This window comes from Gymnoscopelus braueri (genome assembly GCF_963280865.1).
Source record: "Gymnoscopelus braueri genome assembly, chromosome: 21".
NCBI lineage: Eukaryota > Metazoa > Chordata > Actinopteri > Myctophiformes > Myctophidae > Gymnoscopelus > Gymnoscopelus braueri.
Genome location: NC_137623.1, coordinates 5,167,084 through 5,194,568, shown reverse-complemented (window position 1 = coordinate 5,194,568; position 27,485 = coordinate 5,167,084). Strand labels below are relative to the sequence as shown.

General features: G+C 39.6%; 1 protein-coding gene across 1 annotated transcript; it reads right to left on the bottom strand.

The window, feature by feature from the left end:
* Positions 1 to 16,126: 16,126 nt before the first annotated feature.
* LOC308077577 (ubiquitin-conjugating enzyme E2 L3-like) lies at positions 16,127 to 19,141 on the bottom strand (the record flags this gene model as incomplete). Its single annotated transcript, XM_080418322.1, has 4 exons — positions 19,106 to 19,141; positions 18,827 to 18,922; positions 17,425 to 17,623; positions 16,127 to 16,296 (listed from the first exon to the last, which is right to left on the bottom strand). Exons 1-4 carry the CDS (start codon positions 19,130 to 19,132, stop codon positions 16,127 to 16,129), a joined length of 492 nt encoding a protein of 163 aa, XP_080274448.1. The 5' UTR covers positions 19,133 to 19,141.
* Positions 19,142 to 27,485: the final 8,344 nt, after the last annotated feature.

Genomic DNA, 27,485 nt, shown 5'->3' with positions numbered 1-27,485 from the left:
AACAAATGGATACATTTGTACACTCTGAGTTGAAATAAACAGTAAGGATTTTACAGTGTTGGGTGGTCTGTGGCCAAATGCACATCAAACTGGTGGTATTTGAAGTGAAAAGGGTTTAGTATCATAGACCATCGTAGAGCTCCATGGAAAAGTTGTTTCTACTGAAATCTTACTGATGTTGGTCATTTATGTTTAAGTGCATAGGCCTACTCAGATGTATTGTTTTCCTCTGTTACCAGTTCAAGTATGATGTTACATTTACATTTGTTTGTACCTGTGTGTTGGTTCTACTGTCAGTTTAGAGCTCTTTAAGTGGACAGTTACTAGCATTACATGTGACCTTAAATTGTTTTAAATACTGCACACCTACCTTTAATTTTATACACTCTGTCACTATTTTAGCCACTGTAAAGAACCCAAATACGTATTGCACTAAAATATTATATATCCTGGGTGAACAGACAATGTTATTGTGGCCTTATTGTGAAACGTACCTGCTTTAAGTTGAAATCCTTTTATTTTGTGTTTTGAGCCAAATGCTTTTATTTTGAAAATAGTTTAGGATGACGTTAGAGAGACAGTATGACACAACAGCAGTGTGGAGACACATGTGCTGTTCTTTGCTGCAAAAAGATCGCATATTATTGTTTGTCTTTTGAGATGAACACTTATAGTTTTAGCACCCCCCGGGCCCCCGAAGAGGCATAAGGTTAGTAGCCATGGACTGTGCTGTGTATTTTTGAATAGCCAAAGACGTCTAAAATGACAGAAGGCAGAAGATGGTTTTAGCTTTCATCTGTCCTCGCACCAGTCCAAATATTTCACATCAAACAGCATACAAAATCAGTCGTATAAAAAAAATGTGACCATCGACTGAGAGGGTATATCACACGCTGCATTGCTCTGCCAAATATAAATGACACGCACAGTGAATTTCAGAATTCATGGGACGATTTATACCTGCAATTGTACATTAAGCATTTCAGAAGCAAAGCCACAAAGGATAATAGCTCAGCCACAGTGCTGGTACTGTATGCAAATGTGAAGCTGTACATTTCCTGCAAGGTAGTCAGTCACAATGCAATAAAATGCACACGGCATATATATGTGGTTTAACCCATTAAGACCGGGAACGCATCTGTGTGTCATTTTAAGATTTCTTTGGCTATTCAAAAATAGCAGATCTACAAGCTCATAGCGCGGCACCGAGTGCCGCGCTATGAGCTTGTAGATCTGCTATTTGTGGGAAAATCGTGAACATTTGTGCAAAACTTTGACTATATATATATTTAAAGCGAACATTTTTAACTCAAATCTTTGCTTCAGGGGGGTCCCAGGAACAACATATTTTGAGATGGGGGTCCGTGGCCAAACACATAATAATGTTGGGGGTCCTTGACATGAAAAAAGTACCACTGATATTATAGCAACCTAATTTTTTTTTTTTTAACTGTTTAACTGTGGATTTAAAAGACATTTTGTACAATCCCATGCAGAAGCAAAGATTTGAGTTACAAATGTTCACGATAAAAAATAAATAAATAGCAGATCTAAAAGCTCATAGCGCGGCACTCTGTGCCTCTAACTGCTACTTTTTAATAGCTAAAGAAATCTAAAAATGACACAGACACGTCCCTGGTCTTAATGGGTTAAGAAAAAGTGTGTTGTATAGTAATAGGCTTTACTGTGAGCAAGTTCATCATGGTAGAGACGGCATGCATCAGTGGCATAGCTCCACAGTAGATAGAAGAACCCCTACACAACAGTGTGGTACTCAAACGTTTTCATGTCAAGGACCCCCAAAATCATATGTACTGTATTTGGCTGTGGACCCCCAATCATCTCAAACATGTTGTGTGCCAGGGACCACCAAGAAGCAAAGATTTGAGTTAAAAAACATTTGCTTAAAAAAAAACATTCAAAGATTTGAGCAAATTTTCACGTTTAAAAGAAATAGATCTACAAGCTCGTAGCGCTATGAGCTTGTATATCTGCTTTTTTTTAATGCTATGAGCTTGTACATCTGCTATTTTTGAATGCGATGAGTTTGTATATTTGCTATTTTTGAATGCTATGAGCTTGTATATTTGACATTTTTGAATAGCCACAAGTATAAATTGGTTGAAACGATCGAGACGGTCTATTAACTAATTTTGCTGGGGACCCCCTGGTGTACCCCTCAAAGGACCCCTGCGTGGGTCACCGGACCGCACTTTGAGAACCAATGCTTTGGCAAAGCATCAAATGAGCATTTAGGGGAACTCAAGGGAACCATAAAGTCCCCCCCCCCCAAAGCTCTGCTTGGCTGCATATAATATGTTATAAAATGATGCACCAGGGCCTGAGCCTCTGTATTATGCTGAAGCTATGTGGTGCAGATCACAGCTCTGGGTAATTGGTGCGCGAGAAGCTAAATAAGCAGATAATGTGTGCCTGGCCATTAACTCATTAAGGCCGGGAACGCATCAGTGTCATTTTTAAGGTCTTTGGCGATTCAAAAACAAAAGATATACAAGCTAGTAGCGTGGCACTCGATCTGCTATTTTTGAAATATCGTGAAAATGTGTGCAAATCTTTGAATATATATATTTTTGTTTAAAGAGAACATTTGTAACTCAAATCTTTGCTTCTGGGGGATTCTGCAAATGTCTTCTAAATCCTAACAGTTTTTCTTTTGAAAAATGTTTGCTATATCAGTGGTACTCAAACTTTTTTCATGTCAGGGACCCCCAAAATGATATGTCCCTCTGGACTTCCAGGGACCCCCCCCCCAGAAGCAAAGATTTTAGTTAAAAATGTATATATTCAAAGATTTGCACATGATTAAAGATAGCGCGGCATTCGGTGCCAAGCTATGAGCTTGTAGATCTGCTATATTTTTGAATAGCCAAAGGAATCTTAGAATGACACAGATGTGTTCCCGGGTCTTAATGGGTTAACTTCCCAAAAATAGAAACGGCAACAAATTGAAAGGAAAGTGATTAAAAACGCCGGTGACGCTTAGACGGACCCATGAAGACCCAAACAAAAGCCCATTGAAGAAGGACTTCACATTGGATCACAGAATCTCTCATGATTAGTGCGGCCGCATTTAGCCGCGTTGTTATGCCGTCGTGCTGCTCATTCTCTTCCTTCTTTCTCAATAATTCAGTGGGACGGCTGACATTAAATGCTCTTTCAAACACACTGGGACAAGCAATCAAATATTGAGGTTCATGTTTATCCATTATATTTACTACTAATAGGCTATAAGATGTACTGAGGGTGCTGACTTTATTAGTCAGAAATATAAACAGCAAGTCATGCATCAAAGGGATAGCCTATGTTTTACCGTCCGTCCGTCCGTGTGTGTGTCTGTGTGTGTCCTGTCCGTCCGTTACCAGCTAATCTCCGGCACCGTTGGCCCGGTCGCTGCGAAACTGTGCACACATACTCCCTGGATTTTTCACATGGGCCTGTTATAGCGCCACCTGGAGGCCGATTTGTGCAAAACCCATTTTTTTATATTACCCCTACAGATTTTATGCAAACGTCATGCAAATCGGTACACAGTATCTCTATAGTCATGTGATCAACACGGATCTGTCCGATTTCCCATATTCCATCCATCATTGGCTAAGGTTGGCTTCCAAAATTTGCAGGATAGGTCCGTTTTAAACAAAATGCCTCAAATCATCAACGCAGCTTGCGATTTCCGTGAAATTTCACAAACACATTCCCACGAGGCCAAGGAAGAAATGCCACCCTTTTTCACATTGGCCTGTTATAGCGCCACCAGTAGGTCTAATTTAGCAAAACACATTTTTGGAACAAAATGCCTCAAATCATGAATGCAGTGTCCCATTGCCGTGAACGACCTAAGAATAAATGGCACCCTTTTCACATTGGCCTATTATAGCGCCACCAGGAGGCCACGATAACGTACCTGACCTGGCGGAGACCTGTGCTCCGAGGAGCACTTTTTCTAGTTTTCCTGTTGATTAGTCACCCCATGGAGACTTGAATTCGTGGATTTTTTTTTTTGGACCAGCGGACCGGTAGGCAGTGGTTCTGGTAGGAGATACAAAGGAGACTCTTTGTGTCTCCTAACAGAACCGCTGCTGGTCATCAACCTATTGTCTTAGGAATGAGACGAAAACAAACAAATCTCCATGAATTCAAGTCTCCATGGGGTGACTAATCCATAGGAGAAAAAAGTCATTTTGGGGCTGAACTATCCTTTTAAAAGGATAACGCAAAAAAAGTCCTGGGAACTTGTTTCCATTGTGGTCCTATAGTATTCAATAACGTCAACATAGCATAAACAATCTGAACAATTCGGGGGGAAAAGGTTCAGCTTTGCCATCCAGGGAGTGTGTGTGTGTGTGTGTGTGTGTGTGTGTGTGTGTGTGTGTGTGTGTGTGTGTGTGTGTGTGTGTGTGTGTGTGTGTGTGTGTGTGTGTGTTTGTGCGCAGTTTCGCAGCGACCGGGCCAACGGTGGTGGAGATTAGCTGTTCACAGTCAGACGGACGGACGGACGGACGGACGGACGGACGGACGGACAGACGGACGGACGGGGTGCAAAACATCCTCTCTCGCCATGCCTTACGGCCTGGCGGAGACAACAATTCACACAATAACACATCAGCAAATACAAAACACTATACTGTGTACAAAGCAGATTTTTTTTTGTGTAAATTTTAGAGTAGCCAATATTTTGTTTTTACCCCTTTTTCTCTCCAATTTAGTCATTATGCCAATTAACTCCTCCCTCACACACATTTCTGTGTTGTCACTGCTGTCGTATCCTACTGACTCACCTGCCAGTGAGGAGCCCCCACCAGGAGGACGTAGAGCCTTCGTCCTACTCCTCCCGCCTAACACTCCCCGTGCAATGACCGATATCACCCTCCTCCTCGCCCGGCTTTCCTCCCCCGAACACGGACCTATTGTGTTCGTGTAGACGCTCAACAAAGCCGGATGCACCACGGAGGATTTGAACCCACAGCCTCCGTGGTGGTGGGCAGGGACTTTACCACTGCACCACCGGAGCGCCTAGAAAGAAAGAAAGAAAAAAAAAGAAAAAACAGGAAAGATGTCAGCAGTGAATGAATGAGTCAAATGACAGTCTCTGAGGATATGGATACAAATCTAAAAATACAGATAAAACACAAAAAAAACACACCAGGATCATGTTTATGGGTCCTAGACTTCATAAAAATAGGGGTTTGATGCAAAATCGGCGAAATGAAATCAACACTGCATGGAAGTAAAAATGAGATCCCCACATACACAAATCACAAATCATGATGACATATAGGAGACAGATAGAAATACACACTAGCCTACTGCTTCATGTCTCACTGTTTTCTCAGGGCACAACGCATGCAGTAACACTTTCATAGACCTGCCTGCTTATTTCTCTCTCAAAATTTGGCAACCCATTTTCAACTCTCAGCTTTTTAGAAGACAATGGAACCCCCCACTGTTTGGGGGAGAAAGTGTGAACTAGTATGGAGCACAGAGGGGAGACAGTGGCCAATAGGATAGCCTGATTTGGGGATCAAAATGATCGTTTTTCAGGCATGGTGGAGGATAATGAAACCTCACATGCGAGTGTTAATTGAGATTCATGTTTATCCATTGCATTACTACTAAGATGTGCTGAGGTTGATGCTTTTTTGTAGATTTGCTGTGCTTCTTGATGCCAGGTATAGGGGACCAAAAAGAAACAGGAAAGCATTCATCTTATGAGGTGATAATAGCTGGAAAAAGCCTCTTCCTGTGCAATCACACGGCACGGGGAGGTTCACCATGGATGATTACCCAGCGCTGGGAAGGAAGGCGGTGACAGGCAGGGTAAATCACAGGGGGGGGGGGGGGGGTATTTACAAGGACGCTAATGGGAAGCAAATATCCTCACGATTCTCCATAATGTCAGCCTTCAACCTGCAGCCATTATTGACTGATTTTTTCTCTCTCTCTCTCTCTCTCTCTCTCTCTCTCTCTCTCTCTCTCTCTCTCTGTAATTAACCAAGTGTCTTCAGCCAGGGGGGAGCAATCCACATGAGTAGTGGGGCAGTCTTTGTCTCAATTAAAGTCTCCTGTATTTCATCTCTATCTCCTCCAAAAACACTTTTCTTCAGCATCCCAGATGAGACCAACATCTGTCTCTGGTTTACATTGGTGGTGGTCTATTCCAGGTTCTCAACCTGTGGGTTGGGACCCCCAGGGGGTCACCACATGATATTTGGGGGGGGGGGGGGGGTCCCAGATGACAGTAAAGTGACAATGTAAGGACTTGCAAGACCTTTTTAATACAAAAACTAAAACTAAAATATGAAATGAAATGAAAAGAGACCATTAGCTGTTACTGTTTCAAAAATAACCAACAAACAATAGTGCTAAAAAAAAAATCAAACATTGGCCAAATTGTAAAATAATATAAGATCTACAAGCTCTCAACGCCTCACGTTGCAAGGCGGTGTGAACTTGTAGATCAGCTATTTTCATATAATAGTCATCATAGTGAGATTAAATGTAATGCCTCTGCCTCAACTCCTACAATTCCAACTGTTTGTCAGGGTGGGAGATGGGGGGATCCCAGTTCAAGTATTATTATGTTGGGGGGTACCCAGTTCAAATATGATTATTGTGTTTTGGGGGGTCCCCAGTTCAAATATGATTAGTTTAGGGGTCCCCATTTCAAATATGATTATTTTAAGGGGGTCCCCAGTTCAAATATGATTATTTTGAGGGGTCCCCAATGCAGTTTTGGGGCGTTATAAAAAGGCCTGAAAAGGTTGAGAACCACTGGCTCTATCCTGTCCTTCACACAACATATAAATGTCAATGAATGGGGACAGAAATCATTCAAAAGGCTTTTCTTTGAAGTCAAAGAAGACATTCTTCTGAAGCAAAGCGTGGCTTTACTTACTTTAGAGCGTACATGGGCAACTGGCGGCCCGGGGGCCACATGCGGCCCCCACCTTCACTTAATGCGGCCCTTAGGTTAATATCGGAATACTGATATATTGTTGATTTCAGCTGTTACAATTCCAAACATGCAAACATGACCCACTTTAATTACATCAGTCTATATTAGTAGCTTAATTGCGAACGCGGAAGGAGGCGCGGACCAAGTGGAGCTTACTATGTATCCGTGCTCGGGTTGTGAGTGTGTGTGTCTGTGTGCAGCCGCGCTCTCATTGGCTCGCGCCCCCATGTGACTGGAAACTCTGTGCTGAAATATAGTAGCTGCACTGCCTGTGTGCAGCCGCCAGAGTGCGCCAGAGTGCAGGAATTTAGACAATGCTCTGATTAAAATGCACAACAGCCTGCAAAACACACACACACACACACACACACACACACACACACACACACACACACACACACACACACACACACACACACACACACACACACACACACACACACACACACACACACACACACACACACAATGTCAATGTTCTTTCCCCATCACGGTGAAATAACACGGATAAATACACAATATTTTCGAGCTGCGTTCGCTTCCAGCGTTCGCGCGTCTTACTTGTGACTAGTATTACAATTATATAGTCTGTTTTATGTCCAATGTATTTGTATTTAAGTTCATAAAGTTAACATAAGTATAACTAAATGCATTTGAAATTAAATTTTTTAAACTTTTCAGGATTCCAATAAAAAAATAGCAGATCTACAAGCTCAAAGCGCGACGCGTTTTGAGCTTGTAGATCGGCTATTTTTGCTACTTTTGTGTGACTAAGAATGGTGGAGGTGTCTGCCCGACAGTATGTGCAATGTGGCCCTCTGGTGTGAGTGTGGAAATATAGCGGCCCTCTCCATCATCAAAGCTGCATCACCCCCTGCTTTAAAGTATGAGTGGTCTGCAAATGAACAGCTCTCTCTCTCTCTTCTGATGAAGAGATTGAGCACAAACATCTGCCGCCTGGCATGATGACAGTGGTCTCTAATGGGGATTTGATGGCTGACAGCTTTTGATAACATCGCACAGACTAATTTGTCATTTTTGTCATTTTAATTGGTGCTGGGAGACCGCCTGAAAGCCATACGTGTTCAAAAAATATATACATTTATTTTTGCATCACACATGGTTGAAGCTCTGCCACACTGTAAAGCAATATTAAAGGTTTAATGACATTCACCTTTACACCACATTCAAAGTCTTTGTCATGGTCCTTCAAAAGTGTACAAAAAGTTTTAAGTGAAAATTCCATTCCAGTGATCCATGGCAGGTGTTTTTCTCTCACATTTCTAAAGCCTTTTCAACTGCAATGAAAAAAGAAATCTTTGCCTGCGGGTGTCGCTGGTGAGGGATTTTGCCTGTCAATCATCGCCTCTGCTCCGCCCCCCCCCAAAGGAAAGGATAGGGGAGGGGAGGGGCGAGGAGGAGAGTGGGCGGGATTAATCGACTGTGACCTCACTGTCGAAGGGCCAAGCTCAGATTACTTTTCAGCCTAATTATTCAGAAAACCCCAGACCACAGAAAATCCACTGAATGTTCTAAGTTCAGGTTTTTTGGGTGTAATTGAGGTCATAAAACCCCAAATAAAACATTGAAAATAAAAAAAGTGAAAATGAATGTCATGATACCTTTAAAGTAAACATGGATTGAATAGTGACACGTGCACATTCACACTGAGCGAAAAGTAACAGACTATAATACACTGTAATCTATTACTTTTCACTACACAGAATGAAAAGACGCTCACACACTGAATGGAATCCATTTAAAGAAAAACATATTTATTGCACCCTAACGTGCTGTACAAATGTAATACAGAAAACACACAAGAATATGGAAATACCAACATACAGCGTTACACTTCATAGTCCATGAGCCAGAGTCCCAAAATTGAGCAATGATTATCGAAAGAGTGGGCAAAACCAAACCTATATTAAATTGTTCATAGGGTCAATACGAGTAAATAAATATATGATAACCTCTCCACAGGAGTAGCTTTTTCATGGTTATCACACATTTTGTTATTTTCCCCATACGTACATGACAGGTGAAAAAAATGACAACATTTTAAAAAAAGTTATCATAATAAAACTTCCTGGGTTGATTACTTACATGAAGACAATGATTTATCGCATTACAAGTTTTCTGAAATTGTATATTTAAATATGCAAATTAGGCATTAGGAAAATATGCCCAAATTTGCATAATTTTCCAGAATCAACATTGGAACATTGGACAAAGCCAGAGTCAACATACTTATTTCATTTTGTTAAGATGTTGGAGTCAAAGGTTTTTAACGAGGGAATATTCAATATCTGGCCCAATTTTGGGGCTCTGGCTCATGGACTAAATTTGGGGATAAATAAAGTTGTTTTCACAACAATGACAATTTCTTTAACTTTTTTTTATACCTGGTGTTTCACCAGGATGGGGGACAATTATTTTAGCACTTAGTGGCTGCACCTTTCATCAGAATAGATTAGAACAGGATAAACATCTATGTAAGCACACAAAACAAGAATTATCTTAACGGGACAATTTGGTAGTGAATGTTGAAAACCGGGACATTTTAGTGTTTTGGAGATGTTTGTCATGGACTTGGGAAACACAGCTTAAAGGAGCATTACACCCCTGGAAGAACTTGCAGTCACTCAATGTTAATCATATATATATTAATGATCTATTATAATATAGTAGATAACAGTAGCAAAATTTCAAATTTGCACCCTATGGCCAGAAAAATATAGAAGTCTTGACTTTGACTGGATGACTGGGGTTTGGCTGCATTACTACAATGACCACAATGCTTTGGGGCACTGCACTTCCTTGTGGGGAGGAGGCTGTGTGGGGGCGTGGTCTACGTTGTAACTTTCCCCTCCCAGTTCTCACTACAACAACATCAACAAACACATACAGCACATTGCATTGGCCAGTGTTGCCATGTCTGCTTATTATAAGCGGCTGGTTTCTAAAATGTAGTTGATATTTGGGCTCGTTTCCAAATGTTTTGATTGTTGTTTAAACCAGTGGTTCTCAAACATGTTCATGTACTTTTCCACGGACCCTCATCTGTGCACTGCGCGCCAACATATTTGCCAGGGAGACCCTACCAAAAATGTGTTGTTAAAATGTTTAAAAAATATTCCACATTTTGCACTTTTTTCCCCTCAAGATTTTTTGGAAAATAGCAGATCTACAAGCTCACACTGCGTCACATCGTTACGCGTTGTGAGCTTGTAGATCGGCAATTTTCAAATAACCCATGTCTAGGTTTCAAGTGCTCTTGGCACAGGTATTTTCTTTTGGGCTTGTTTTCATATACCTGGTTGCTTATTTCTCTCACAAGATCTGGCAACACTGAATGTTACGTTCCAACTTTTCCGACTTTTTTGTCTACCTTTGGATCACAAAACACGACATCGAAGCCATGTTCTTTCTTGGATCACGTGAAATACCCATTGCAAGTTTGCTATATCTATACCAGGATGTCAGTCCCATCATCACCGTGTCTTTGTTGCGCCAGCAAGCCAAGGTGAAACTATTAGTCTTGGCTGCTGTTGTATTGTGTTCTGTATTGATTTGATTGTATCTTATAGTAAACTAAATATATCATGTATAAATTAGCATAGTAACACTAAACGTGTGTGTCTGTGTGCGCGCGCGCGCGCACGTGCATCAATTCTTTTTCTACATTCCATCCCACCATGTAGACAGTCCGGTGCTGGTGACGTGACGTCCATCTTCTACTTGGGAGTCGGGACATCCATGGACATGCAGCATAGTCAACGATATAATAATAAAACAAAACGTTTCATACTCATGTCATGTGTGACTCCTTATTTCTGAGAGCATAATGTTTCACTGTCATTTCCAGTTATATTCTTTGGACTAAACTTATAGAAAACATGGGCATTACTTTAGAATGACATGCTAATGTTCAAATACTCTTGTCATACACACAGCCTAATCGTTTTTTTTCTCTTTTTTCAAATGAGACCGTTTCATGCTTTCAATTGGTGTATATGGATAATATTAGGTTTTACTATAGCCTATTGTATCTAAGACCAGTAAAGTTGAATCCAATGTGCTGGGGTCCCCAGAAAAATTATGATTACATGTAGAAGTAAATACTAACAGAATGTACAAGAGTTTTTCACCATTATATCTGTAATGCAATTATGTACCATTCTGCCAAATGAAAGACCATCTCCTATCATGAAACAGTTCAAAAGAACCCTTATAGAATTGGGGTTCACATTTTGTCATTATGAATGCTTATACAATGTAGAATGTACCGTGATCAATGAGTAGAGCAAGCAGGGTGTAAATGTAATCGTTTTATTTAGAAAAAGAATATGGTTGTATCTCAAAAGGCGAGTCCCAGGGGTCTTCATCAGCCGAACGTTACTCCATTTCCGCAGGCAGGCGAAACAACATTCTGTCCTGTTGAAAAGAACACATTAGATTACACTTGTAGATTAAATAGATATCATCCCACGTGAAGCCTAATCTATACTAATATTGCATGCAAGCCGCAAATAGCAGACCTACAAGCTCACAAAGTGTCGAGTCTGACGCGTTGTGAGCTTGTAGATCTGCTATTTTCGGGACCCGGCGACGTAGCCCTGAAACATGACTGTCATGGGGGAACTTCAACCTGGTGTTTGCACTTTCTACATGTACAATCCGTACATCTACATAAACGTTCGGATTTCAAATAAAAAGTGCTTATCCCATGACCACGGATGTTACAATTTGAATCGGGTGGGTCTAAGTACCAGTATCTTCCGTATTGTTTAATAAAAAAGCATTTTAATCCGATCAGTGGCCATTTATTATGCGACCCTTATGCGATCGGTTGGGAGGTTTATGAGAAAATGACCACCGATCAGATTAAAATGCTTTTATTTAAACAATACGGAAGATACGGGCACTTGCACCCAGCCGATTCAAATTGTAACATCCGTGGCCATGGCATAAGCACTTTATATTTGAAATCTGACAAGAGACAAAGCATAAATTTGGCTTGTCACACAAGTGGTTTAGCTTTGCATTTGGCTAGCTATGGAACGACAATGTAAACAACACTACTCTGCGTGCATGCGTCTATCAGAAGTCAACTACACATTGTATACTACAACCCTAACTTTATTAATCTCTAACATTAAAGCAATCAAGTACAATTACACTTGGATTATTATGTCAAATTGGCATAACGTTTACAGCAATCATTACTTACTCTATAAAGTAATTAATCCAAGCTGTGTCCAGCATGATTTCAGCAGACAGCCTGTTGAATTCCTCTGCGGTGGAGCTGCTCTTCTGTGTTTTATGGTTCAAATAAATATCTGTTGTGTTAGTATTCCTCCCACGGAGTGTTTACCGACGCGAGCAGGGAGAAAGAAGGCTGATCCCACTCTTTGGGAGACACCCCTTGGGGTGTGTGTGGGGTTGGTCTCACTGAGACACCATGTAGTGCGGACATAGGTGAGAACCCGCGGAAGACGTCATTTGACGCTATGGGCAGCAAAATCGGCGAAGTTTCCCTTTAAACCTAGGGCCAGTAAGCACATTGGTGATGACAATGGCTGCCTTGAAACAGTTGGGACCAGTTGTGTCATGCATACTCTGGGCCCTATCTTGCCTTACCCCTTATGCCTATTAGCGATATTTTACTATTTTGAAAAACATTTTCAAATAGTTCAACTAGCCGATCTACATCGACACATTGTGAGCTTGTAGATCGCCTATTTGAACTACTGGTATTTTAAAATGTTTTTCAAAATAGTAAAAAATGCAAACAAAGTTTGGGATAAGAGGTAGGCCTAAGGCAGATAGGGCCCATCTGTTCTCTATGTTTCCAACGTTCTATGTTTCCTGGCTGCTACGCCCAGATCTATAGCATTAGCACATGAGAAATATGTTACAGAGCCCTCATATGACATGGGATGCAAAGATTCGAGCATTTGTAGGGGGGAAAAATACACACACGTGTAAAAGACCGATGACACGTTTGCAGCGGCCAATCTACACATTTGTGATAATTTTTTCTGTGACTACAAATTTTATTATTTTGACTTCAAAGGGCAACTGCACACGTGTAGATCACGGTGTACAAACTCTCACATTCCCCAATGTCCTCAATGTTCATATAATTGTAGTCGAGTAAAAGTAAAACATTTCCCTCTGAGATGTAGTGGAGTAGAACTTAGTACTGAAGTACTGAAAACTTAAAATACTCCAGTGAATTAAAAAACACCTCAAAACTTTACTTAAGTACAGTCCTTGAGTAAATGCACTTAGTTACTAGAGAAAAATAGAAACTAGCTCTCACTGTGAAAGACAAGGAGGCGTGGCTGCGCGACTGTGCATTGTGTGTGTGTGTGTGTGTGTGTGTGTGTGTGTGTGTGTGTGTGTGTGTGTGTGTGTGTGTGTGTGTGTGTGTGTGTGTGTGGGAACAGACAGCTGGTGGTATATTTCGGCAAGAATCAATGTATAGCGTACTGACAAATGTAGGCTATATGACAACACAACAAATCCAAAACTTAAGTAGAAGTATCAATACTGTAGTGCAGAATGTAGAAGTACTCCGTTACAAGTAAAAGTCCGGAATTCAAAATTTACTTGAGTAAAAGTACAAAAGTAATGGTATCAAAATGTACTTAAAGTACCAAAGTATAAGTACTAAAATGTTTGACAATGGCAGATCTACAAGCCCACAACATGCACATCACATTGCGACGCATTGTTTGCTTTTAGATTGGCTATTTTCAAATAGCCTAGGTATAAAATAGGGCTAAAAGTGGTTAATGTATGTTTTATAATGTAATAATTTGTATCTGCAAAGTAACTAGTAACTAAAGTTTTCAAATAATTGTAGTTGAGTAAAAGTACAATATTTGACTCTGAGATGTAGTGGAGTAGAAGTAAAAGTATAGACAATTGGAAATACTCCGGTAAAGTAAAAGTACCTCAAAAGTTTACTTAAGTACAGTACTTGAGTAAATGCACTTAGTTACTTTACACCACTGACGTTTGATACTTCAGTTTTAGTGAAGAGATGGACGGATGAGGGACATGAGTCAGGAAACATCCTTTTAAATCCTGGCCCCAGCATATTGCAGAAAGCCCCAGTGGTGCCCCCTACTGGCCTACCATGCATTTTAAAGACTATTTTAATAATTTTATGTTAAAGGTAGGGTAAGTGATTTACTTTGGTTAAAATAAGTGTTAAATAGCTCTATATTCTGATAGTACTCATTGCTATAGAGTGTTTGTTCAGTAAAAGGAGTCTCCCATGTCTCTCCAGCTCTTTATTAACCACAAAATGCATTTTCAGTGCTCTCTCCTGATTGGCTTAAAGGAGAAATCCGGACATTTTAAGTGTTATCTTTGATGTGTCGTTACTCACCTACCGACGTAAAAAGTGGCGTTGTTTTTTTCCAGAGATTCCCCTGTCGTCATTTTTTCAACCCCCTCCGTTGTCATAATGGGAGCGCGTGGCTTAGGGAAATTCGTCTATTATAACCGATGCAAAGTTATTTTTTTCTCTACTACTACTCATTGTAGAGTCTCATGATAGTCAAACATGCGCTGAAAGTTCCTGAGAGGCTACCGCTAATGCAGAACGATTTAACACTGGTTGCTTGTTTCTCTACCTGGCAACACCAAGTTGCCAGGTTCTGGGAGAGAAACAAGCAACTAGCGTTAGCTCGTTCGGCATTAGCGGTAGCCTCTCAGGAACTTTCAGCGCATGTTTGACTATCATGAGACTCCACAATGAGTAGTAGTAGAGAAAAAAATAACTTTGCATCGGTTATAATAGACTAAGCCACGCGCTCCCATTATGACAACGGAGGGGGTTGAAAAAATGACGACAAGGGAATCTCTGGAAAAAAACAACGCCACTTTTTACGTCGGTAGGTGAGTAACGACACATCAAAGATAACACTTAAAATGTCCGGATTTCTCCTTTAAATGTTGTCACCTACCTGAAAATGTACTATATTGTGTTTACTAAAGAGCTGGAGAGACCCCTGTGACCGAACAAACGCTCTGTAGCAATGATTACTATCACAATATAGTACTTTAACCTTTTTAACAAAAAAATAACAAAAGAAATATCACTTACTTTACCTTAATTGTAAACCCCATATTATAGTTTTTCTTAATTATAGAAATCAATCATATATTGGTGCTTCTTAAAATTTGGTGGGTGCTATAATTTTTAAAGGTACCCTGTTACATGTGTTTTTCACAATGGACAACATTTGAACTTGTTTTTAACACAGAATGAGCTCATATCGACTTTGGTAAATATCGGTTATCGGCAGTGGTGGAAAAAGTACAAAAAATGTTTTACTCAAGTAAAAGTGTCAATATTGTGCAATAATACAGTGCACGTCCAGAAGCTGCGTTCAGGACAGATGCGGGTGAAAGAATGTGGGCTCAATTTTTATTCTTTTTTTTATTTTTTCCGTAACCAAGACAATTTATATAGATGTCAAACCAAATCAAACCAAAACATTTCCTCAAACAGGGAACAGAACTCGGATAAACTCAGGTCAGCGCTGGGTGGCGGCCTGCTAAATCTTGCATGATACCGCTTACCACTGATAAGAGGGACAACGCTAAAACAGAAACCTTCAATGCCTTTTTTTTTCTTTTTTCTTTTTTTTCTCAGAAAAAGTCTTTTTTAGACACTTTTCTTTTCTGGCAAATGTTGTTTTTATAACAATTAAAACAGAAAGATGTATAAAGTTAGTAATGGCCTGGAGCTCCTTGACCAGGAGTAGAAGAGGAGGAGGAGGAGGAGGACTTGGAGGAGGAACCATGTCGAGGCCTTGGGTGGGGAGGGAGGCTGTAGGAGACCATTACCCCGGTACTTCAGGACAGTTGCTCCTGGCCTCTGTGTGTGTGTGTGTGTGTGTGTGTGTGTGTGTGTGTGTGTGTGTGTGTGTGTGTGTGTGTGTGTGTGTGTGTGTGTGTTTGAGAGAGAGAGAGAGAGAAAAGGGGAGAGGGCAGAGATAGGTAGCGAGAAGGCAGGAAGAAGATATTTGGTCGGGCGAGTGAGATGAATGGAGGGGGAGGGGGGATAAGAGGGCGAGCGAGCGAGATAGGGGAGCACACGCTCATCGGAGGGGAGGAGGGGCGTGATCAGTCCGTTGGCCGCTTTTCACTGTGTTTCTTTGTAAACTCCTCTGCTTTCTTAAGGAACGTTTCACGGTCCTCTAAGTATTCTAGTGCTTGGTCGACAGCAGCACAAGAACGACCTAGAGGCCCAGATGACTCTGGGTCCTTCAACAGGTCGATGATGGCCTGAATTACTGCAAGAGAAATAAAAACACATTAGAGAGAGAGAAACACTTTAAAGTCTGTCTGAAACAAACCACAGATTTATTACAAGCAGCACTTCCTCATATAATAGTATCATCATATCATTGGTCCACTCCTCACTAAGGCTCATTATAAGATGGGCAGTTGGGCACCATTTGTGTCTACTCACTGTGTGTCATTGATGGTGGGCTGTGGACAGTTCAGAGACCTGCCTACCTAAAGCATCATTGATGGTGGGCTGTGGACAGTTCAGAGACCTGCCTACCTAAAGCATCATTGATGGGGGGCTGTGGACAGTTCAGAAACCTGCCTACCTAAAGCATCATTGATGGTGGGCTGTGGACAGTTCAGAAACCTGCCTACCTAAAGCATCATTGATGGGAATTTTAAGTGAATAGAAACTACAGCCTTTCTCTTCCTGGAATGTTGGCACGCTGAAATATAAGCCTTTCTTCTTGCGTTTAATAGAACAATTTGGAAGACTCAAACCTGTAGTGCCTACTGATGATGTCATTGGTCTCAACTGTCCACAGCCCACCAATGAGAGACAGAGTGAGTAGAAAGATATGGTGGCGTATTATAATGAGCATTAATGAGGACCAATTATATGAAGTTGAAATGGGTTAAGTGATCCTTTAAGGCCTAATTTACTTCCATTTTTAATGAGATAGATAGATAGATAGATAGATAGATAGATAGATAGATAGATAGATAGATAGATAGACAGATAGATAGATATAGATAGACTCCGCTATTAGTGCTAATATCGCAGATTTTGAGCACATCATCGTTTGATAGGTTCGAACTTCGAACGTTGCGGGCATCAATAAATGCTCCGTGCGAGGTGAGTGCTCTGGACATAATATCCAAAGGGCTCTTCCGCTCAATAAACTCTTTCTGACCCTAGAAAATGGACTGCTATAGAAATGTTTAATAATTTTCTATGCATTATGATGGTTAGGGATGCACAATAGTTATATTATATCCAATAATCAATTAATTGCACTGTCAAATCGATTGCTTTACCCATTTTCAAATCGATATTACAATGCCTTGTGAGCTTGTAGATCGGCTGTTTATTCTTTTCTTTTTTTTATCGGTTTATTCGGTTAACACACCTTGGTTAATTCTGGTGCGTGGGTTCCAGTTCTTACGGCTCCAGATCACATCAGGTCCACAAAAACAAACCTGTCCTTTCTCAGAGATTTTGGGGTGGTAGATCTTTGTCTTGAACGTGATCTCAGGAGGCCTGAAGGGGTAGTCGGCGGGGATAATGATTACAATCCTGAAGGCCCCTTTGTCATAAGGAGGGTTATCCTGGAGAAGAGGAGGTGCACACATGGTCAAACTATGGCAGGAGCAGTGGTGGAAAAAGTACTCAAATGTTTTACTTAAGTAAAAGTATACTGCAATGTAGAAACTCTGTTACAAGTAAAAGTCCGGCATTAAAAATGTTGGTATCAAAATGTACTTAAAGTACCAAAAGTAAAAGTACTAAAATGTTTGAAAATAGCAGATCTACAAGCTCACAACGCGGCGCTATGTGACACTTTGTGAGCTTGTAGATCGGCTTTTTTTCAATTAGCCTAGGTTTACAATAGGGCTACAGTGGTTAATGCCTGTTTTATAACGTAATCATTTATATCTGCAAAATAACTAGTAACTAAAGTGTTAAAATAATTGTAGTGGAGTAAAAGTACAATATATGCCTCTGAGATGTAATGGAGTAGAAGTAAAAGTAGAGACAATTGGAAACACTCCAGTAAAGTAAAAGTACCTCAACATTGTACTTAAGTACAGTACTTGAGTAAATGTACTTAGTTACTTTACACCACTAGGCGGGAGTGTCACGGGACACGATGATGAAGCAGTGAACAGATTTAAGACAATAGGCTCTGTTTGACATGAAGGTGCCATGTGTGTCTCCAGTTTATATCTGCTACTGTAAAAACGTGATGGGATGTTTTTATACAACTAGATTCTGACAAGTCCCGGAAAAGACACGCTGTGATTGGCCAGTAGTCAGGAAGCTTGCCTTCTCCAAAATGGCGGCCACGATACAGGTCACTCAAATGAACTGCAGAGGCCAATGAGGGATCTAGGTTTGTATATCTATGACTGGGACAATCAAACAAAACTATGGGACACTGAACTCGAACAGGAAACAGGCATGCTACCTTCTGGAAACCTGAGACTACAGTTGTGAACAGAGCCCATTCAATTTACAATTTAGGCATTTAAGCAGACTCTTATTCTAGAGCGATTTACAGTAAGCAAGGTAAACAGAAGATAAAAAATGAGTTGTTCCGCACACTCTCTTCACTCACAAAACACTACCTAATGAAGGTCAGTTGACCTGATTGATTGATTCATTCATCAATGAATAAAAACAGAAGACAGCGTGTATGAGACAACTTTTATCTTATCTACGTTGGCTGTGCTCTTCTACACACTCTGTCCTTGTAAGTAGTAGGTGTGCAAACGCACTTTATCTACCAAGACAATTCAAAAGCTACTTACAGGAACAATGAGCCCTTGCCATGTTAATATGTCTGATTCATCGACGTGAATGTCCCTGAAGTTTTTCATTGGAGACTTGCGAAGTTCATCGAGTTCCTAAGAGAGCGAGAGGAAAACAAGAACAATGTAAATTGTGTATAAAGCTTCTTTTTGGCCAGGGACACCTCACACCAGTTGTACAATGGATTATAAGGAGCTAGCAGGCTAGCCCCCCCGGGACGTCCCTGTCCGTCATTCAACGTTCACGGGGGGGGGAAAAAGAACATCAAGAGATTTTACCTTGTGCAGCCTTCTGCTCGCGGCCATCTTGAAACTACTGTGTCCTTCCCAGGATTCACAGCACAGTGGCTTAGATGTCCCCTTCTCTGCTGCTTTCTGGCTGTCACGCCGAAATCAGTGACCCTGTGAGATTCTTGAGACTTCACTTAACCCATTGAGACCGGGAACGCATCTGTGTCAATTTTAGATTTCTCTGGCTATTCAAATATAGCAGATATACAAGAAAAATCGTGAAACTTTGTGCAAATGTTTGAATATATATTTTCTAAAGCGAACATTTGTAACTCAAATCTTTGCTTCTGGGGATTCTACAAATCCTAACAGTTTTTCTGAAAAAAATGTTGTTATAATCAGTGGTTCTAAAAGATGATATGTATCATCTTTTATTGATATGTATCATCTTTTATTGATAATTTTTGATTCTTGCAAATGGTTTTCTTTATCTTGTTTTATTATGTACTCTAGCACTTTGAGGTTTGTTTCAAATGTAAAGTGCAATACAAATAAAATACTTTATTATTATTATTATTATTATGTATTTGGAATGGATGTGGACCCCCATCTCAAAATATCTTGTTCCAGGGACCCTCAAAAGTTAAAAATGTTTGCTTTTAAAAAAAATATTCAAAGATTTGCACAAATGTTCAAGATTTTTCAAAAAATAGCAGATCTACTAGCTGTATATCTTCTATTTTTGAATAGCCCAATGAAATCTTAAAATGACACAGATACGTTCCCGATCTTAATGGGTTAAGCGTGGATTAGCCGAAAACAGTGACCCCTGCTGTCACACAATTGAACAGCACACTACAATTATTATAATGGTTCTGGCAACAGATATAGGCTCTATATACTATAGGCTATAATCATATGAGATAAAACAACATAAAATGTGTATTTCAAATAATTTATCAACGCCCAAATTACAATGGAATAACACAGAAATGAATACATTGTGATTGTACAATTATCTAGCCAGTCACACAAGCAATGCAACTAATTAGCTCTCCCCTTGTAAAGGGTATTTGAGCAAACAAGTTAGTGGATACAACTCAGACCTGTGTCTTTGATGATTTTATTATACTAACCAGTAGTCAAGTAGAGTCAGGTTATAAACCTAAAAAAGTCAACACAAACAACAACGCAACGACAAATTACTGACATGAAATATACACATAAAACTATAAACCATATCTGAAATATATATATATTTATTGCCGTGTAAAAAAGCTCTCAATTCTTACCGTCAGTCTCTCGGAGCTCGCAAAGGAAAATGACGAACGCAGCAATAACACCCTGGTAACTAGTAACACTGGTGCATACGTAGAACACTTTGTCCTGATAGTGAGCATCCACTCCATTTATATGGGTTTAGCTTTAGCACTATTCTAAACAGTAGCCACTGTTCCCCAGCTCCTTATCTGACCTAATCAATCAACATGCCCTCTTGTGACACTCAGGTGACATGTGTTCTGTGGCTTTTAGAATTTGATCATCCATTCTTGAGAATTGTTTTAAATAAATCTTATGTCATTCATATAAATCCTTTAAGAATATATTTTCACCAAACTTTTTTCTAAATGAGTGTGTTAATAAATAATAAATTTAAATGTTTTGGTAGGACATGATTTGTCCCAATTCTCAAGAATGGGTGATATATTTGTATCGGATTACAACTTCAGTTTATAACTCCAAATAAGCAGTATTAACCTTCATCTAAGCATGTATCAACTCCTAGAATAATAACTCGGCCTATCACTCCGGTATACAATCCTAAATAAGCAGGAAATACACACATAATAATAATCACAATAATAACCGCAAACTTCAGGCGCTGGAAGGCCCTGGATAATTCTACAGTGATCTATACGTTCACAATGCATCCTGATGTGACCTGTGAGCTTGCAGATCGGCTGTTTTCACTACAATGACAATTTCTTTAACTTTGTTTACACCTGCTGTTTCATCAGGATGGGGGACAATTAATTTAGTACTTAGTGACTGCACCTTTCAACAGAATAGATTAGAACAAGATAAAGATCTATGTAAGAACACAAAACAAGAATTATTTTAACGGGACAATTTGGTAGTGAATGTTGAAAACCGGGACATTTTAGTGTTTTGGAGATATTTGTCATGGACTTGGGAAACACAGCTTAAACCTGGGGCCAGTAAGCACATTGGTGATGACAACGGCTGCCTTGAAACATACTGTAAGGGACCAGTTGTGTCATGCATGCTGGGCCCTATCTCGCCTTACCCCTTATGCCTAAACGTATTAGCCATATTTGACTACTTTGAAAAACATTTTCAAATAGTTCAACTAGACGATCTACATCGACCCATTGTGAGCTTGTAGATCGGCTATTTGAACTACTGGTATTTTTTTATGTTTTTCAAAATAGTAAAAAATGCAAAAAAAGTTTAGGGATAAGAGGTAAGGCAGATGGGCCCAAGATAGGGCCCATCTGTTCCATATATATGTATATATATGTTTCCAAAGTTCTATGTTTCCTGGCTATACGCTCAGCTCTATATAACAGATATATTGCATATTACGAGTGCTCAAATCAAATGTATTTGCTTGTGATTTTTGCAACATATCTATATCCATACATATCTCTATAGTCATGTGATCAAGATATATCTGTCATATTTTTCGGATTCCAACATTTGCAGGAGTGGCTCATTTTGCATAAAATGCCATAAATCATGAACGCAGCGCCCAATTGCTGTGAAACTTCACATCGGCCTCAAGTTTGACTTTTCAATTCCAAGTGGCGATGACTGCCTTCCAATGTTTGCAGGCCCTGGGTAGGCAACCCGGCCTGGCGGAGACCTGTGCTATGAGGAGCACCCTTTTCTGGTTATTATTATTATTGTGTTCCTGCTATAAGGCGACGGAACTCATGTTATCTTCACTATTTATTAGGGATGCACCGATGAGATATGTCTGGCCGATATCAATATCCGATATCATTTTGATATCAACACTTTTGTACTTTGTACTTTTGCTCAAGTACATTTTGAATTCCGGACTTCACTTTGTAACAGAGTATTTCTATATAAATTCTATATTGCAATATTGATACTTTTACTTAAGTAAAACATTTTTTGTACTTTTTCCACCACTGCCGATAACCGATATTTACCAATGTCGATATGAGCTCATTCTGTATTAAAAACAAGTGGAATAACACAGGTTGGCAGAAGGAGTGTAGTGCCCAGGATTACATAGACAATGTGGGCACTGGGTGTAAAAAATGGGGTTACAAAATCGTGGGATAAAAATGTTGTATAAAAACAAAGTTCAAATGTTGTCCATTCTGAAAAACACACGTAACAGGGTACCTTTAAGAATTATAGCACCCACCAAAAAGTAAGGATCACCAATAAATGATTGATTTCTATAATTAAGAAAAACTATAATATGGGGTTTACAATTAAAGTAGGTAAGTGATATTTGTTTTGTTATTTTTTTAGTTTTTTGTTAAAAAGGTTAAAGTACTATAGTGTGATAGTAATCATTGCTACAGAGCGTTTGTTTGGTCACAGGGGTCTCTCTCCTTTTACTGAACAAACACTCTATAGCAATGAGTACTATCAGAATATAGAGCTATTTAACACTTATTTTAACCAAAGTAAATCACTTACCCTACCTTTAACATAAAATGATTAAAGTAGTCTTTAAAATGCATGGTAGGCCAGTAGGGGGCACCACTGGGGCTTTATGCAATATGCTGGGGCCAGGATTTAAGAGGATGTTTCCTGACTCATGTCCCTCATCCGTCCATCTCTTCACTAAGACTGAGGTATCAAACGTCAGTGGTGTAAAGTAACTAAGTGCATTTACTCAAGTACTGTACTTAAGTAAACTTTTGAGGTACTTTTACTTTACCGGAGTATTTCCAATTGTCTATACTTTTACTTCTACTCCACTACATCTCAGAGTCAAATATTGTACTTTTACTCCACTGCAATTATTTGAAAACTTTAGTTACTAGTTACTTTGCAGATACAAATTATTACATTATAAAACATACATTAACCACTTTAGCCCTATTTTATACCTAGGCTATTTGAAAATAGCCGATCTAAAAGCTTGTGAGCTTGTAGATCTGCCATTTTCAAACATTATAGTACTTTTACTCAAGTAAATTTTGAATTCCGGACTTTTACTTGTAACGGAGTACTTCTACATTGCAGTATTGATACTTCTACTTAAGTAAAAATGTACTTTTTCCACCACTGCTCTACACAGAGGCAAATCACATCTTCATCCGTGTTTTGTTCACCTTCATAGCCTATTTGGATAAAGAATTTTTAAGTTATAAAATAATTGCAATGTAAATATAACGTGATGTTTGAGCGAGGGTGTATGATGTTATTGACAATATTGCATTTAGTCTACTCACAGGATTTGTTGTGTTGTCATAAAGCCTACATTTGTCAGTAGGCTATACATTGATTCTTGCCGAAATATACCACCAGCTGTCTGTTCCTACACACACACACACACACACACACACACACACACACACACACACACACACACACACACACACACACACACACACACACACACACACACACACACACACACACACACACACACACACACACACACACACACACACACACACACACACACACACACACAAATGCACAGTCGCGCAGCCACGCCTCCTTGTCTTTCACAGTGAGAGCTAGTTTCTATTTTTCTCTAGTAACTAAGTGCATTTACTAAGTGCAGTACTCAAGTACTGTACTTTAGTCAAATTTGTAGGTGTTTTTTTATTCACTGGAGTATTTTAAGTTTTCAGTACTTTAAGTTCTACTCCACTACAGCTCAGAGGCAAATGTTTTACTTTTACTCGACTACAATTATATGAACATTGAGGACATTGGGGAATGTAAGAGTTTGTACACCGCGATCTACACGTGTGCAGTTGCCATTTGAAGTCAAAATAATAAAATTTGTAGTCACAAAAATGATCACAAATGTGTAGATTGGCCGCTGCAAACGTGTCATCGGTCTTTTACACGTGTGTGTATTTTTTCCCCCTGCACATGCTCGAATCTTTGCATCCCATGTCATATGAGGGCTCTGTAACATATTTCTCATGTGCTACTGCTATAGAGCTAGGCTTAACAGCCAGGAAACATAGAACTTTGGAAACATAGGGAACAGATGGGCCCTATCTTTGGCCCATCTTGGGCCCATCTGCCTTACCTCTTATCCCAAAACTTTTTTTGCATTTTTTACTATTTTGAAAAACATTTTAAAATACCAGTAGTTCAAATAGCCGATCTACAAGCTCACAACATGTCGATGTAGTTCGGCTAGTTGAACTATTTGAAAATGTTTTTCAAAATAGTAAAATATGGCTAATACGTTTAGGCATAAGGGGTAAGGCGAGATAGGGCCCAGAGCATGCATGACAAAACTGGTCCCTTATGTTTCAAGGCAGCCATTGTCATCACCAATTTGCTTACTGGCCCCAGGTTTAAGCTGTGTTTCCGAAGAATCAGAATCAGAATCAGTTTTATTGTCACATCACAGGTTTACAAGGTAAAAAAGTGGGTGAAATTAGTTTTTGTACATCGTTCCCATCGCAACGTTAATTTCTATAGAAAGAAGAGGGGGGGGGGGGTAGAAGAAGAGGGCTGGGGGGCAAGTGGGAAGGAGATCAAAACAAGAGAGCAACAGAAGGTCAGAAACAATCTACATATTTACAAGTCCATGACAAACATCTCCAAAACACTAAATTGTCCCGGTTTTCAACATTCACTACCAAATTGTCCCGTTAAACTAATTCTTGTTTTGTGTCCTTACATAGATGTTTATCCTCTTCTAATCTATTCTGTTGAAAGGTGCAGTCACTAAGTGCTAAAATAATTGTCCCCCATCCTGATGAAACACCAGGTATAAAAAAAGTTTAAAAAATTGTCATTGTAGTGAAAACAGCCGATCTGCAAGCTCACAGGTCGCATCAGGATGCATTGTGATTTTATAGATCACTGTAGAATTATCCAGGGCCTTCCAGCGCATGAAGTTTGCGGTTATTATTGTGATTATTATTATGTGTGTATTTCCTGCTTATTTGGGATCGTATTCCGGAGTGATAGGCCGAGTTATTATCCTAGGAGTTGATACATGCTTACAGTATATCAAGGTTAATACTGCTTATTTGGAGTTATAAACTAAAGTTGTAATCCGATACAAATATATACAAATTCTAAAAGCCACAGCACAGCAGTGGACTTTACATATGTCACCTGAGTGTCACATGAGGGCATGTTGATTGATTAGGTCAGATAAGGAGCTGGGGTACAATGGCTACTGTTTAGAACAGTGCTAAAGCCCGCGTTTCCAGAATACACAAGTCACATGATTAATCAACAGAAGGTTACACCCACATGGGTAGACCAAACCCATATAAATGGAGTGGATGCTCACTATCAGGACAAAGTGTTCTACGCATGCATCAGCGTTACTAGTTACCAGGGTGTTATTGCTGCGTTCGTCATTTTCCATTGCGAGCTCTGAGAGACTGACGGTAAGAATTGAGAGCGTGTTTACATGACAATAAATATATAGCCTATTTATATTTCTGATGGGGTTTATAGTTTTGTGTGTATATTTCATGTCAGTAATTTATCGTTGCGTTGTTGTTTGTGTTTACTTTTTTAGGTTTATAACCTGCCTCTACTTGACTACTGGTTAGTATAATAAAACCATCAAAGACACAGGTCTGAGTTGTGTCCGCTAACTCGTTTGCTCAAATACCCTTTACAAGGGAAGATAGAATTAGTTACATTGCTTGTGTGACTGGCTAGATAATTGTACAATCACAATGTATTCATTTCTGAGTTATTCCATTGTAATTTTGGCATTGATAAATTATTTGATATACTGATTTTATGTTGTTTTATCTCATATGATTATTAGCCTATATCTGTTGCCAGAACCATTATAATAATTGTATGCTTTTCAAAAACAAAACAAAAACAGACTTAATTGGAAGGATTTTTCAGTTAATGTAGCCACTGCCACCTTCCTGTGACTCCATTTGTGGTCCTAACCCACAGTTTGAGAATGTTTTGAATGGTATCACTGTAATCCTTAACCATCAAAACATTCATTATTTTCCCCTCCTCTCCAGTATTTCACTATCTTGCATGTGAGTTATGATTTACAATACTTCTGGACATCACAGTTTCACTTTTTCTGAACATGTAGGCTGTTACACCAAACGTAGTGTGCTATCGACTTGTGTGACGGCAGGGGTCACTGTTTTCTGCTAATCCACGCTTAACCCATTAAGACCGGGAACATATCTGTGTCCTTTTTAGATTTCTTTGGGCTATTCAAAAATAGCAGATATACAAGCTCATAGCGCGGCACCGAGTGCCGCGCTATGAGCTTGTAGATCTGCTATTTTTGAAACTTTGTGAACATTTTGTGCAAATCTTTGAATATATATTTTTTTAAAGTGATTTTTTTTTAACTGTTACAACTTCTGGGGGTCCCTGGAACAAAATATTTTGAGATGGGGGTCCACATCCAAATACATAACATATTTTAGAACCACTGATTATAGCAACAAAAGTTTTTTCCAAAACCTCCCCAGAAGCAAAGATTTGAGTTACAAATGTTTGCTTTAAAAAATATATATTCAAAGATTTGCACAAAGTTTCACGATTTTTCCAAAAAATAGCAGATCTACAATGAGCTTGTAGATCTGCTATTTTTGAATAGCCAAAGAAATAAAAAAATGACACACAGATGCGTTCCCGGTCTCGATGGGTTAAGTGAAGTCTCCTCATAAGATTTGAAAGAGATTTGCGTTTTTGTATTTCACTTACAGGCAGGTTTTTTTTTTGGATTGAATACTTAATTGACATGTTGACCAAAAAAAAGGCACGGTGGCACAGATTTATATAAAAGAATGCTAAAAGGACCCAGAATAAGCCCAGGGCTTGTTTCCATTAAGGTCCCATTAATGTTACAAATGATACCGGTGGCTAGACAGTGGTTCTCAAAGAAGGGTTGACCCCCCCCCCCCCGTCCAGAGGGTCCCCAGCAAAATAGTTAAGGAATCACTTGGACCCTATAGTTACAGCCCTGTAACTCAAGTGTACACAAGGGGTTCCATGTGTAACACTGTCAAAGTTAAAACTTTTTTTTTGTGAAAACAGTTCCGTCTGGTGGTCTCAAGAATCTCACGGGGTCACTGATTTCGGCGTGACAGCCAGAAAGCAGCAGAGAAGGGGGTATCTAAGCCACTGTGCTGTGAATCCATGGAAGGACACAGTAGTTTCAAGGTCACGGACCTCCCGGCGAGAAGGCTGAAAACGGTAAAATCTCCTGATATTC